The sequence below is a fragment of the Nanorana parkeri genome, unplaced genomic scaffold (genome assembly GCF_000935625.1).
Source record: "Nanorana parkeri isolate BGI_ZX_2015 unplaced genomic scaffold, ASM93562v1 scaffold1568, whole genome shotgun sequence".
In the NCBI taxonomy this organism is placed as follows: domain Eukaryota; kingdom Metazoa; phylum Chordata; class Amphibia; order Anura; family Dicroglossidae; genus Nanorana; species Nanorana parkeri.
This window is the reverse complement of record NW_017307836.1, coordinates 305,923-319,686: the sequence shown is the minus strand read 5'-3', so window position 1 is coordinate 319,686 and position 13,764 is coordinate 305,923. Positions and strand designations below refer to the sequence as shown.

General features: G+C 41.1%; 1 protein-coding gene across 2 annotated transcripts in view; it reads right to left on the bottom strand.

The window, feature by feature from the left end:
- Window positions 1–2,057: 2,057 nt before the first annotated feature.
- Window positions 2,058–13,764, bottom strand: part of RBL1 (RB transcriptional corepressor like 1) — a 21,268-nt gene continuing 9,561 nt past the window's right edge. For both annotated transcript variants that reach the window (XM_018570658.1, XM_018570657.1), the window contains exons 10-22: window positions 13,019–13,131; window positions 12,478–12,581; window positions 10,660–10,797; window positions 10,370–10,531; window positions 9,628–9,760; window positions 9,277–9,513; window positions 8,989–9,173; window positions 8,724–8,900; window positions 7,261–7,332; window positions 7,055–7,142; window positions 6,176–6,324; window positions 4,551–4,715; window positions 2,058–2,309 (exon numbers count right to left, since the gene is read on the bottom strand). In XM_018570658.1, coding sequence (XP_018426160.1) covers window positions 2,142–2,309; window positions 4,551–4,715; window positions 6,176–6,324; window positions 7,055–7,142; window positions 7,261–7,332; window positions 8,724–8,900; window positions 8,989–9,173; window positions 9,277–9,513; window positions 9,628–9,760; window positions 10,370–10,531; window positions 10,660–10,797; window positions 12,478–12,581; window positions 13,019–13,131 — 1,891 coding nt within the window. In that variant the 3' untranslated portion in view covers window positions 2,058–2,141. The remainder of the gene's footprint in view (window positions 2,310–4,550; window positions 4,716–6,175; window positions 6,325–7,054; window positions 7,143–7,260; window positions 7,333–8,723; window positions 8,901–8,988; window positions 9,174–9,276; window positions 9,514–9,627; window positions 9,761–10,369; window positions 10,532–10,659; window positions 10,798–12,477; window positions 12,582–13,018; window positions 13,132–13,764) is intronic.

Here is a 13,764-nt window from a genome sequence, read left to right as displayed (position 1 = left end):
CAAGTCCCTATGTTAAGGCAATTGGAGGCAACAGGTTCTCTTTATGGAGCCTGCCCTCTGATCAGCAACAGTCAGTCACCCTCCCTTTGTGACTCTTGAGTGACCGACAAATTTCCAAGTGGTGTGCATCACATCAATATGAGCCAAAATGGTCTTATAATTTGGGAGTTATGGCAGAAGACAAACTTCTTGGAGGCAAGCTAATCTGGTAATTGACTCACAGTCTCAGGAACGAAGGGCTCAAAGGCCACGGGCAGATCAGATACAGGGACTGCAGGTGCAAATGGAAAAAACCTGGTCGCATGCATACACATTGCTAGGCAGCCAGTGACCTGCACATCGCTCCCCCTTACCTGGGCTCATGACTAATCATGTTCCAAAGGACTCAAAACCAGGCAAACCACACCACCCTACCGTCCCCACACTCATTACTTATAGACACAAACAACCTTAATCCCTCAAAACATACAAAATGAGTATTCATAAAAACAGACAACAGCAGAACGAAAAGGAAGGAAGTGTTTATTGTACATTTATACAAATGTGTGCAAATGACACAAAGAAACCTGGGACCCTTACAGGAGTCTTTAGGATATCACTCCATGTAAGAATCAGAATAAAGCACTTCATTATGTACAACTCATAAAAAGTTACAAAAATAAGGAATGTGTAGATACTACACAACATTGTCTAGCTTTAGATGCACAGTAAAATGAGCTTGTCATGAGGAGGAGACTGTTAAAAAAGCTGAATATAAAATGGGCAAAGTGTTTGCTGCAGAAGACTAAAATACTCGCTTTTAATAAAAACATACTTGGCTCCAATCTAAAAAACAACTTGTCATCTATAGATATCGGATGTACTTGGCAAAGCTACAGTGTCTTATGAACACTCTCAAATCAACAAGGGGATTGTAAAACTATACTATAGGTAGCTAAAACCATGTATATACACAAGCTTGCATACACTCATAGTGACATTGCAATGTAGGATGCTGCTTTGCTTTTTAAAACTCATATTATGCAACATTGCATAACTTTATGCCTACACTCCAAAAGCGTGTATTTTTAAAGTGTATGTCCAGGAAACAAAAAACATTTGCAATGCATGCATATTTCCCCATGTACTGCCTCTATAAAATGGCTGCAAGTACCAAAAATGCTGGTCGATCCCGACAGAAAACCAGGGAGCGCCAACTTTCTGTAATGAGCTGGACACAGTGACACTGCAGCACTGAAATCCCAAGACCTGACCATTTGTTCTCTGGACTACAGAACCTGCCTCCTGTTAGGAAGATAAGAGGACTGTAGTCCAGTAGGGGAGAACTCAGGAAGGGCTGACAACTCTTGCATAGAATTACAGTACATACGAGACACCATGTCACCGCAAAACAGAACATTAGAAACTCCCTGGACTCCTCCAGATCAACAAGTATTGCGGTTTCCTGTAGCGTTCTTAAAGGGATACAACTGAGGAAAATGTGTATGCTGTGCACAGATGGCGCCCACAAACTTCACCCTTATGCAAAATAATCCACTTTTTTTTCCTTCCTGTATCATGGAGCAGAAACATGCAAATGTGTACAGAAGAAAAAACAAAATCAGCCATAAAGAGCTTGGAGTTCACCGGTAGACTGACCTTTAAAGTACAAAAGCCAAGTTTTGTAGAATGTGCAAAAAATATAATTAAAAGTCCCCCTGTGGTAACTGCTGGCCTCTTAGGCTGGATCCATCCATCTGATAAAAAAAAACCAGTTGACACTAATGCAGGTACACCCACCGCCATGATGCTTCAGGGAGCTCTTGCTTTCATAATAGCACCAGAATTAATATAATCATACTCAATTTCGGCAGACAAAAAATGTCCTAAGATTTAACCTTTTTACATTCGGGGCATTAAATGCTATTCAATGATACTAAATTATTAATACTGTGGGGCTTCCTTATAAAAACTTTAGAACAAGAGAAGTAGAGATGTTGGGCATGACCACCAAAATCCTTTCTATTCTTTATAGGCACTTAAAAGATTTGGCTTCTATGAGCAACATGCTTTTTATCCTAAATAAATAAGTCCCAGTGTAGTATTTATGGCTGTAACATAGTGCAATGTACAGAAAAAAGGTGCAGACAGACTTCTAGCCATTAGTGGTTAGCTCTTTCGCTCACAACATCCTGAAGGCGTTTCAGTAAGGCATCGTCGGTTTCCTGGCACCGGCGTTTAGCTGGGGACTCAGAATCGCTGTCGATTGTTATTGCTCGCTTACGGCTTCTCTGTTCCTGCTTAATCATGCAGTTTATGTCCATAAGGCTCTAAAATTGAAAAAGGAAAGCAACTGTGAGCAAGAGATGAAGGATAAAAAAATAAATAAATACGGCATGGCTTTTTATATTGTATACAGTCACTATGTCCTGTTGCTTAATTAAAGACCACAGAAGTAAATAGATTCTTTAGGCTTCATATAGAAAAAGAAGTCGTAGCGGCTGCACACAAATCCAGCGCACTGCTCCAATCATATGCATTTTGCCAAGCAGTATGGTTCTGTCTATTCTATGGTGATCACATTTTCACAGCTCAGTTCAGCAAGTCCGCCAGGCCAGAATTTCAGAATCTGGCCTAGTACCCATTCAAGTTAAATGGCCTTTACCAAGCTTGTATGATGCCTATTGTTACTACAAAGGTGAGTGGAGGCTGTTTGGCAAGCACTAAGGCACATCATTGTATCTGGCATTAAAGGATAACTTCACTTTCTATAAAGTTGTTTCTTTAAGCTTCCTTCCACTCCCCCAGTGTAAGACACAACTAAATACCCGTATGCAACCGCGCTACAGAGATCTTCACTATGTGGGTCTGCCAAAAAGAGTTTTGAGCGTGTCTTTTGCCTGCGGCCCATGTGCGCTGCTCTCTTTATTCCAACGGCTGGGTCCACAATCCTCTGGGTGGCTGGGGAAGTATTCACAGAATGACTAGAGTATGTGCTGTGCTTTATTGTGCAAAGGCTGTGTGCAGCCGGGCAGAGCTGCACAGTAATGAGCTCCGGAGTCGGACTTAAGTATTTAGTATGTATGCGGCCTACACTGAGCTGGGTGGAGGAAATATCTTTAAAAAAGCATAATTTTGCAAAAAGTGAAGTTTCCCCTTTAACAAATGACATTTTTTTTGTGTTAAGATCTACTTTTCAAATGATCAGCTCAATGAGATCTACCAACAAATGGCATTGCAACACACCTCCCGCACCAGAACACAGGGTAGGTGTGATTGCATGGTACAGTACGTTCATACGTATTAGTGTGAACAGGCCCAAAGCTAGCCATACACTGCTATTTCTTTTTTTGTTTTGTTTAACATGCGGGCTGAATGGGAAAAAGGAAAAGCAGATTCCTCCCATCAATGCTATGAGTACTTTTGATCGAGGAATACCCGCCGTGTTCTTTATATTCTGACATCAGCCGCTGTCACACTACACACAGAGCCGGCAGCTCATTGGCTACCAGCTCTGTTCGTAGAAATTTTTTCCCAATGGCTCCTTCAATCAGCTGATCGAGGGATGTCAGCAGAAAGGGTGCCGACAGCGGTACCCACTGTGCACATTTTTTTGAGCTGGTTCATCAAAAAACGGCTGAAATTTGCATAGTGCACGGCCACCTAAAGTCAAACATAGCACACTTATCAGAGAGCTAAACTATGAGACTATTACCTGTAATACCCAAACTGTGTCAGCATTGCTGCCTCTTTCTTTCACACCTCGATAGGTCCTCTTAGCTGCTGCGGCTCCCCCAAGACTTAACTCAATGCTGGCAGAGCTGCAAAGATCAGTCCCGCCGGTGTGCTATCATTCCGGCTCAGTACAACTCCCGCCCCCTCCCATGACAATGAAGATATACAGAGCTGCCTCCTCTTTCACTATGCTGATTATCCTATCCCTGCCGCTCTCCTCCTGTTGAGCAGGCATGCGATCTACCAGCATTAGCTTTGCGATCGGCTGGTAGATCGCGATCGACCTATTGGGCACCCCTGCACTAGAGTGCCTCTTACTAAAAAACAACTGGATTACTATATAGGGTACACTAATGGTCCATTGCCTGCTTCTATGTCACTCTTGCTTGCTGGACTAGTGAGATGTTTCTCCCTTGCTGACGGCTTAAATTCTGCTGTGTTTCCATCAGCGAAGGAGTAATATCTCCATCATTCATCCACTAGACAGAGCTTTCAGTTATCTTGTCCCCCCAGTGACAAGTGGGGCTAAGCTGCATCCCTACGTCACATTTGTATGAGGAAGGCCTTAAAGTGAACCTGTAAATACAGTCAACATAAGATGTAAAAATATGAGCATAAGAAAAGTTCGACATTACTTACAAAATGTGGAGGCGGCTATTGCCAACTTCCTGAAAAGGTCAAATTCAACAAGTCCCATTGACTTGTACATTATAACTGTGGAAATTAGACCCCATTTAAATCCAGATATGGTTTAAATAAAAGCCACCAATCACTTCTGCAAGGGCCATTTTCTAAAGCTAATACTGATATAGATTGGGAGACTGAGCGGAACTTACTTTAGATGGACTTCCATTAAATTTATAAAGCAGAGCTGTGCGGGGGGTCAGGCAGCCAGTGTTCTTGTGCGGAGACACATAAATGGCGTGCTGTTGGGACACACGGCGAGGAGAAACAGGTCGTTGTTTGATGCTCGGGAATGGCGACAGAGGAGGAGCCGCAACCTAATAAAACATAAATATTTATAGTGCATACACACACACACACAGGGATAAAAACAAAAAACAGAAAGAGACGCTCTGTATTAAAGCCAAATATGTTTAAAGCAGCATTTGCCAACGATAAACAGGAATACCAATCAAATGCTTTGTTTCACCAAGTCAGAACTGCTGTATATAAACCTTACCGGAGGGATCGATTTACCTTTAATATTCAGCAAGCACCCAGTTCAATACTTGGGTAAAAACCTGGTGAATGTGATTTTCCTTTGGCTAGCATTTGCAAAGCCTGAAAACTGTTGATTATTGCCCCTACCCATCTTTGAGCAGAGTGAAGGATTAGCACCCCTGTTGGATTTTTTATACAATCCAAGGCTCCATTAGAGATTCCACCTTACTTAATGTCAGTGATAATGTCTTCATCAGACAGGGAAGATGGACATATATTGCAATAAAAAGCTGACAGGGTTCCAGTCTGATGAAACAAATGTCACCATGGCAGGAAGTGAGGCAAAAAAAAAGTATTGACTAGGTTTTGTATTACATAATTGATTACAATTATTTCATACAAAGTCCTATTTCCTAATAGATGCCAGAACTCTGGAGAACAAATAATCAAAAGTTACCACTTAAAGCAGCGCCTCTCAAAACAGCTTCATACTACGACAAGGTGCAGACACCTCTTCTAGTGTGAGAGGGGGTGACTGGTGTCAAAAAAGGGGGCTGTGAAGAGGAAACCCCACTTTGTTTTTCTTTATGGGAACCCCCCTTAAAATCCATACAAGACCCTTATCTCTGATAAGAGTCTGATATGGATTTTGTAGAGACCACATATTACTAAATTTTAGACTGCGGTGCCTCAAGATTTGGCACACTTTTAACTACTTGCTGACCGGGGTGTTTACACGATCGGCACCTCATACAAGCGATCCGTCTGCTCTATAGCCGGCGGATCGCTTGTATGTAAACAGGCATCGCTGCCTGTTTTTAAATGAGCTTCCCGACGCGTGGGAGTGGACGGATCTAACAGGCTGTCTTTTGACGGCCTGTTACATCCAGGAAGCTCTCGGGTGGCCGTTTAACTACATCGGCCGGGAGGCGGATAAAGGGTGCCGTGGCTATAAAAGGTTGAGAAACACCGATTTAGAATGCCAAGATGGTCAGAGAAGAGGAAGATGGTCAGAAGTAGAGAGAATGCATTTAAAATTAAGTCAGTCATCCGATCTTTGCCTCACTCAGCAATTTCAGCAGCTGGTGTGGGCACGCAGCTTTCATCGTGATACAAAATTTCAGATGGAGTTTACAGGATAAGTTACTATAAAGAATGTATAGCAGCTTGCCCTCCATCTTATAAAACTAAAAACTAAGAACTGTATCAGTTACTTGATACATGGATAAGCACATGTTTTAACATAGCCTGGCATTTAAGTATTTTTTGTGTGTGTGTGTGATATTAAAGTTCATACCAGATGTTCACTGTTGCTGGCTGCGTATTTAAGTGCAAACATCTTAACCCGTTCCACATAGACGTTGTTATAAAATGTAATGAGGTCTCCTCGCTCTGCTTGGTTGGCCGTACCATCATCATCAACATGTCTCAAGTTTTCACAATCATCTGATTCTAAGAAAGGAGACACAAAGACATTATTGCAGACAGATGCACATAGGCTATGGTGTTGTACACAGACTTATAAACAGGGAAAGGTATCCGAGAAGGATACTGACAATTAGAAAATGGTTATGAAAACAATTACACAAAAAAGGCAAGGGCTTGTCCTAAATAATATACAAAATAAAACCCTTCACGCTTAGTTTTAAAAACAGACTAAAATGTAAATGAAACTATAGTGAAGCCGGGTGTATTCCACAAAAGGGAAGCCCATCTTGCTTATTGTCCATCCTCCTAGTGGCAGGGCTTTTACCCCCTTACCCCACTTCTTCTATATCCCTGATGAACCCATGATAGTTTTGGCTTATTTTTCTTGTTGGGCGTTATTTTTGAATTATATACATATCTATATCTGTTTATTTTCATCCATCACGGCCTGCTCCACAGTTCAGGCAGGTACAGCCGCATGCAGGCAATTGAAATAGCCATATCAGTGATCCGTATCTTATTGGCAGCCTCAGTCAAAAGTTTCAAATAATGCTTTCAAGGAGGCAATGTCTTCATAACGCTCTGGGAATTGCCTATCATATAACTAAATTTATTTTTACATAATAGCCAACAAGAACATACCTACATATATAAAAAGGCACACGCCCAAACAACAAAAACTGAGATAAAAACATAGTACAATATACCTGAAAGAACATTGTAAAACATGTCATTTCTATTTGCTTACCACAGTCAATCATTTCCACATCTTGGCTGGCTCCAACATCATCCTTTTCCACTTGAGCAGCCTTCTTCAATAATACATTTCTATACACCTAAAAGATAGAATTTTTTCACATTTATGTTAAACACACAAAGGTGAACTTGAACACTGGATTTACAACCTGAACAATTGGCAGAACAGTAGTACATGTATGTAAGGAGTCCACTTACATGACTTTGCGCTTGTGGCTGATTTCTGTAACATTTCATAATGTCCTGAAACAGTCGCTCCTCTTTTGAGATCTGTGAGGTCATAAAAGATCAGAAATACCAATTATGACAGAAACACGATAAACCTGAACTTCAGACGGGACACCAAATGCAGGAATGTATTAATTAAAAATTAATCGATATATATAATGCCAAATTATAGATATATATAAAAATCAACTTTAGGGCTTCAGAAGACAACAAAAAGGGTCTCATGTAATTCATCTCATCTCTTTGCTCTCATCTCATTTACTTAGATGCAGAACTTCCCTCCTCCAGTGATGAAACATCCACAAACTCCCTCTGACACTGACCGCTTCATCCGGTAGGGAGTTCACTCATCCCGGCATATGCGGAAAAATTGTACCCTAAGCTGCTCATGCTCACACAGTGTACATTCTGAGAAAGATTGTGAATAGTTGGTAAGAATACTTTATTGCAGAAGAGCCATAAACTAAAGCTGAAGTCCATATACCCATTGCACTCAGAACCGCTGGTCCATCAGTGAAGAAATGGGTGCAGCGGATGTCTACCGCCAAAATACATAGATGCAGAGATAGAAACCGGCACTCCAAGGCAAGTACGCCTATTTAAATAAGCATATTGACTTGCTTTGGAGTGTCGGTGTACATCTCTGCATAAGCTAAAGCTGGGTACACAGTCATCCAATTGTTGCAGATTCAGCAGGAATCGGGACGAAATTCGTGGCCCCACAAAAATTCAAAGCAGACCTTTACCCATATCTTTAAAATAACAAACACACCTTTAAAAATGTTTAGTAAGACAATCTACAAACAGATACTTCGAGATAATTGCCAGCTTAGTCTTTGCATACCTCATTTCTCTTTTCTTCCCCAGTCGTCTGACAGTGGCTATGTTTACCAAGGGCAGATTACTAGCTCTATTACTTCACGGATTTCTAGCACATGTGACTAGGACATGTGACCATGCACATCTCAGGGAAGGAAAATACTTTTCCCGGAGATCTCAGATGAGATTTCCCAGCAATGCTCTGCTAATGACAAGGAAATTCCAGTGTGCATTGTGTTGGCAAACTAAAGAGAATGCTCTGCAAGTGAAAGTATTTCACAATCACAGCATTTTACAGCTGACATGTCTGTTATCATCATACATAGCTGGATGCACTGTAATTGATTTTTGAGAGTAAAGGTCTGCTTTAAGTACACAACACTAATCCAAAGCAAAACAATTACTCCTATTGTGGACTGCAACCATCTTATCTGCCCAATATCCTCATTTAGAATTGTCTTAGGTCATAGAAAAAAAAAATCTTCTCCTAGCTTGTTGTGAAAATCTAAAAGACAGGACAAAGCAAAAACCAAACAGATCCACCACCAGAAAAAAAAAGTAATAAAGTATCAAACACTATTACTGCAAATACAAACTGAAAGAAAAGATCAAACCTTTGCCATAATGTAGACGGCACATAGTAACAGCTGATCAATATGTCGGTCTTTCATTAGCTCTGTGCAGTGGACCAAGGAGTATTCAAACAATGTCCAGATTTTCCGTCTCAGATCATTGGACAGATCGAGCTTTAGACACAGGTCCCTCAGACGAACACTTGCCAAGTGATACACCTAGGAGTAAGCAAGGAATATCATCCGTTATTGAGGCCATTACAAAACTTCATTGTAACTAGAGTCACTCAATCCAGTTAGTACCCACCTTCCTGAAAAAGAGAGCAAGAGACCCGGTTCTCTTAGGCTTGCTGGCGGATGTGGGGCACCGGTCTTGGTTTCGGAAGATCTGCCGTTTTGTGGATGGGCTGATCAGAGCTTGAGCACTAAGGGGGATTTGAATTCCATGCTCCCTTTCTGGAGAGGAGGGCCGGCCGCCATCATTAAAAATACCTGAAAAAAACATTAGGAAAACAAGACAGTATAAAACACCAAAGCTTTTTACAAGGAAATTGACATAAGAAAAAGGGCATAATGCAATATATTCAATATTTACCTCCTAAAGGTACGGTTAACCTCTGTCCAGATAGAATAGTTTTGTCCGGGGACATGCACATTTGCTCAGGTGGCTGGCTAGGAATAATTTTGATCCTAGTGATTTCTGGGGTGGTGTGGAGTCTCTCAACCGGTGATTCTTTAGGTCCGTCGTCTCCGAAAAGCCTCCTTTTAGCGCTCCCAGCAGCAGGAGAGTTATACCTCTCATGAACGGACAATGGAGACAACGGCTGTGAATCTAAGGCATGAAGAAAACAGTTTAAAAGCAACAAAAAAGTATTAAATGCCATTTCACATGCACAACATGAAAATTCAATGGAAACAAAAATGTTTCATCCAAATCCAAAATTACCTCGCCTACAGGAACCTCCAAAATCTGTGCGGACTTCTTTTAAACGTGGATGAATGATTGGGGAAGCTGGCATCATAGGAAGGTGTCCTAAACCAGCTTCATTGCCCGTTTCAAAGTTGCTAGGTATGATAACCTAGTGATAGAGAAAAATAAATCTGTAAATGTTCATTGCAACCTTTTCCTAATTTCAAAGCCTATTGATATTTTACAATGGTCGTGCTGCACATTCCTATACCAGTTGTTGGATTAGTGCTGGCAAACAATTGAGGCGACCACTGCTTAGTTTTTACCAGCCAGATACAGGTCTGTCATGAAGACCAAAACATTTCCAAGGCCATGCCCAGCCAGGAAAAAGCATGCATTGCCTTGGAGCAGCTTTGTGAAGTCTTTTCAACAGGCCCCTGTCACCGGTATAAGCATTGCCACTCCTACCTGTCAGCATTGCAGAATGGAGGGTAGCAGGTAGTGTGATCTCTACCACTAACCAAAACAATTGAAAATGGTTGTAGAAACATCTTGGAGAGAAAAAATAAAAAAGGAGGAGTTAGGAGAAAAATCAAGCAGATAAAACTGCAAAAGTCCTGGCAATACTTTCAATGCACAATCAGTAAGGGCCAACATTTATAATATAATGCTGACAGAATCTGATTCTCATCTCTGAAAGCTGATGAATGACTAGGCATGTTCTCCAACCAGATCATAAACCTAGTAGAAAACTTAGGATTCATAAAACAACATCTACCTCTTCACAGGTTGGAACAGACTCAGCTGCCCGAAGCAACTCCCACAAAACGGAATCACTCGTCCAGGCTCGACTCTCCAGGATCTGCTCCTCTATAGTGTTAAGGTGCTTTACCATATCCCTCGACAAACCATCCTCTGAGCGGATAAACACCTCAATAACCTGGGTAAAGGAAAAGTTTAGAAAATGAAAGTGTTTTTCAGCTCTCTCCACAGTGATACAGAAGATGACAAAAAATACAAACACAGAACTCTGCTCACTTAACTTGCATTTAATATGTCATCACTTACCTTGTAGAAATAAAAAGGACTTATATTGAGAACCTCAATGGTCCAAGGAAAGATACGAGGAGAGCTGTATGCAAAAAGCACAATTTCCAGACAGCAAGCTGCCAGCGACTGGTGGAAAATGTCCTGCTCCAATAGAGCCTAGAACAAAAATCAACATTATCGTTAATAAAAAATAAAGTTCCCTCTGAACACCTGTCTGATCAGCTTCTCCCTCTTACACCATCAGCAAATCATGACTACCAGATCATGGAAGATTTGTATATCTTTACAATATCTTAGGCTGCAAGATGGAAAGCGTCAGTGCAAGGTTGCAGACAATAACAAAAGTGTAATTTATTCTGTTGGCTAATTTACATAAAAAGAACAGATTATGGAGCAAATTGCACAAAATCGTAGCTCCCACTACAAGCTGCTATTTATGTGATCTTGGGATGCCCACTAGTCCCAGAGTAAGGATGTGTCTTGCTCGAACTAAAGCGATATAGGGCTGCTTGAAACCATTGAGCACTAATAGATGCAAAATAAATGTACGGCAGGTCATAAACCTGCCGTACATTTATTTTGCATCTATTAGTGCTCAATGGTTTCAAGCAGCCCTATATCGCTTTTTTTTTCATAAAACCCCTTTCCTTTTTGCATATTTTAATAAATTGGATTACAAACATAATGAGAAATTGGTAAAACAAAAACACACACACCAAAAACGTTTCTTAGAGCATTCATTAGGGACATAGACCTTAGGGTTAGATGCCCTGTTTGCAGAAAGAAAAGCAGAAGAGCTCCCCTCTGCCAGGAACCTTAGTTAAGCATGGTGTCCTTGCTTAATGTTTTGAAGATCAGTGGATTTTACAAATGATTCAGGGCAAAACAAAAACAACCACCACCACAACTACCGGTATACAAAACTGCTCCAAAAAAGGTCTCCCCCGAAGACTTCTTCAGAAGACTAACACTTCAGAAGTGTAAACCTTCTGGTCCCCCGCAGCGCTCATTGATTCTTTCAGCCGACCAAATGGCACTTCTGCATCCACCATCATATATGTATCTTTTATACTGCAGTTATCACTTCAGCGTTATAAGTGATGACAAAGGAACTGGTAAAAGCAACAGGTACATAGCTGAACACTGCTTGGGCCCATAAGAGGTAAACTCCTGACCTAAAGTGGTTAGAGATTTCTACTATAAGCACACATATACTACCCTGTTTGCCTGAAAATAAGACTTACCCCGAAAATAAGACCTAGTACTATTTTTTGGAATTGCTAAAATATAAGACCTACCCCGAAAATAAGACCTAGTTGTGACCATTGCCAGCGCTGGTGGTGGCATAAGGGGAAACCTGAAGAGCCGCGAGAGAGAATCAGCGGTGCCAATGAATGGAAAGTATGGCACCCCTGATGGCCCTGATCACCCTATTCTTAACTTTGCCATTTTGGATTATTTAATTTGGATTTGCATTAACTTTGGATTGTTATACATTAAAAAATAAAAATAAGACCTACCCCCGAAAATAAGACCTAATGTGTTTTTTGAGCCAAAAGATAATATAAGACAGTGTCTTATTTTCAGGGAAACACGGTACCAGGTATTTCAGGAATGTAAAAAAAGGGCGTTTCAGTAGTGAGCACTGCCACCTGCTGGAAAAATATGGCACTACTCCTCCTCCAGACTGAGGTGAGGTTATAACGTTAGACTGCCCACTATGGCAGGACTGTACTACCGGTATATGCTAAGATTATAAGAAAATGGACCAATTAAACATTAAAATGTAAACTCATTTTCTAAAAACTCCCAAATGTTTTTTTAAAGCCATCTTACAGTTAAGTCTTTCCCATGAAGTCGCCTTGTTTCTTGGACAACTATTGACTCCAAAACCTTGTAAAATAAAATTTCCGCCAATTTCCAACGGTTAACTGCAAAATCTGAAAAACAAACATTTAAATAAACCACCTGAAAACCTCAACATCTATGCATGCATTATAAATGTATACTTTAATCTGACAATATAAAAAAAGTCTGCCCGGCTGACTGTCAAAATACCTGAACAATCTGATTGGATACAGGCATTGTTCAGGTGTTTTGACAGCGAACAGGGCCGACTAGCAAGATGCTGAAGCTCGGCCCATTGGGAGATTCCTCCATACACACGGTTTAGCGTAGATGGAGGAATCTGTTGCACTTTTTCCATCTGACCATAGAAACTCTGCAGATAATCTCTAGGTGTATGGCTAGATTTAGTGTTAACCAAAAATGCAACAGATTAGATGAGCCACATATATTTTTTTTTCCCTCTCTCTATATATACATCTCCATCTATATCTCAATAAAATGTCTGGGTTTTCTTAAAATCACTGCTCACCCATATGAGAACCAGCCTGGTCTCCTGTTGGTTGTGTGTAATGGTTGCAAAACCTTTGCCCGATGTCCTTCACAATATTCTGAATGTTCTCCAAGGGGTTGCGAGCACATACCCTGTGGTGAGGACAAAACGACTTTTAAAAGTAATATGAATTATCCAGCTATTAAAAAGGTGTTGGGATAAACACATCTCACTTAAGCCTTTATTTGGAAGTACATGAGTATAGAAAAAGTCCACTGGGGGACAAAGGAAGTCTTCCACCCAGTCAGCCCATGATACCCCCCCCTCCTACTGGCATGAATAGTAGTGGTATGATCATAAACAGTGAGGGCATGTGCCCCTTAATGGACTCATAAGAGGATTATACATGGAGTACACAAATCCTATTTTCTGCAGTTCAACACTGGGCTGTGTGCAGGACTAGACCCAAATATTCATAATGAGTTGGTTCCAGCGCAATTTTCGAACAGTCAAGATCTGAACTGTTGTAGTGTTCGGACATTCAAAGCCACATTGTCAGACACAGCCTGTGCCAACTGTTCCCTCAACAAGAGGACATTCTAATATCCTATAATGGGAGATCACAATAAAGCAGTAGGGGAAATTCAGGTTCCAGCACCTGGAAGAACATACGAGGTACAGAGAAGGAGACTGAAGGGCAAGGCCATAAACTGGCAGTGCAGGGGCACCACAGCAAAGCATAGGAAATGCTGATGGGGACATGTAGGTACACGTACTGGATGTCC